General features: G+C 49.9%; 1 protein-coding gene across 1 annotated transcript; it reads left to right on the forward strand.

Annotated features, from left to right (window-relative positions):
- Nucleotides 1-211: 211 nt before the first annotated feature.
- On the forward strand, nt 212-649 carry EMH_0007280 (uncharacterized protein; the record flags this gene model as incomplete). The annotated part of the gene is made up of 1 exon (XM_013497937.1): nt 212-649. The coding sequence occupies one exon, from the start codon at nt 212-214 to the stop codon at nt 647-649; it is 438 nt and encodes a 145-aa protein (XP_013353391.1).
- Between the last annotated feature and the right edge of the window lie 319 nt (nt 650-968).

A 968-nucleotide genomic window follows, 5' to 3' on the forward strand; every position in this document is an offset into this window, starting at 1 on the left:
TTTGTTTTGTTCTCCACCGGACTTCAACAGAGAGCGCCCTAGGTTAATGCAAATCAATAAATACTACAATGCCCTAGAAATGGGCGAAGAGGCGAGATTCGCTGATGCGGTCTCATTTCTAACAGGAAAAGCGCTGGCACACTATTGTACAACCAAGAGAAGGGCACCAGAGCTGATGCCGACATCCTGGAAATCATTTGAAGATTCCATTATGCAAAGGTTTGGTACGACGCCTGTGGTGACGACTATTCGCAAACTCAAAGAGATCCAATACAGCGGCAACTTCGAAGAGGTAGTTGAACGGTTTTCCAGTGTGCTGGCGGAAGGGGAAGAACCGCCAGAAGAGACTCCTAAAGAGTTGTTCTTGTCAAGATTCCCCTACGACATGGTAAAGAGGGTGTTGAAACATGAGTTTGCTTCTTGGGTAGAGATCTGGGAGCAGATGCTAGCCGAGAGGGCCCTTGTCGCAAACCGAGCAGCGACTTGGTACGAGTATACGACAGAAAAGTTCAGACGAGAAGTGGAGGGACGTGACGAGCTGATCAGACAAGGCTGGTTACTGAATAGCAAACAGGGCAAGAGGCAAACACACGTCAAGGGATGGAATTCAGATCGAACGATGCAGCAAACCAACGAAAGGGGCACATAAAAGCAAAGGGATACGCATTACCAAGGGGACACTAAACAGGCCAAGGAAAGAGAAAAGGGGGCGCAGGTGCAATGCTACTCGTGCAATGGGTATGGGCATCGGGCAAGGGACTGCCCAAATGAGAAGCTAGAGTGTAGGAGAGACGGAAGTCGATGTAACAAGTGTGGGGGACTTGGCAATTGGGCCAGGTCGTGCCCATCAGGCGTTCAGACTAAGAAAGAAACATCTGTACAAGTGAAGCGAGAGCAAACGGACACACACTAGAGAAACGACAGGGCCTAGGCGGTCTAGGGGTTAACCGACCTAGGCCAAGGAGAAG

Source organism: Eimeria mitis, genomic scaffold (genome assembly GCF_000499745.2).
Source record: "Eimeria mitis Houghton genomic scaffold, Emh_scaff303, whole genome shotgun sequence".
In the NCBI taxonomy this organism is placed as follows: domain Eukaryota; phylum Apicomplexa; class Conoidasida; order Eucoccidiorida; family Eimeriidae; genus Eimeria; species Eimeria mitis.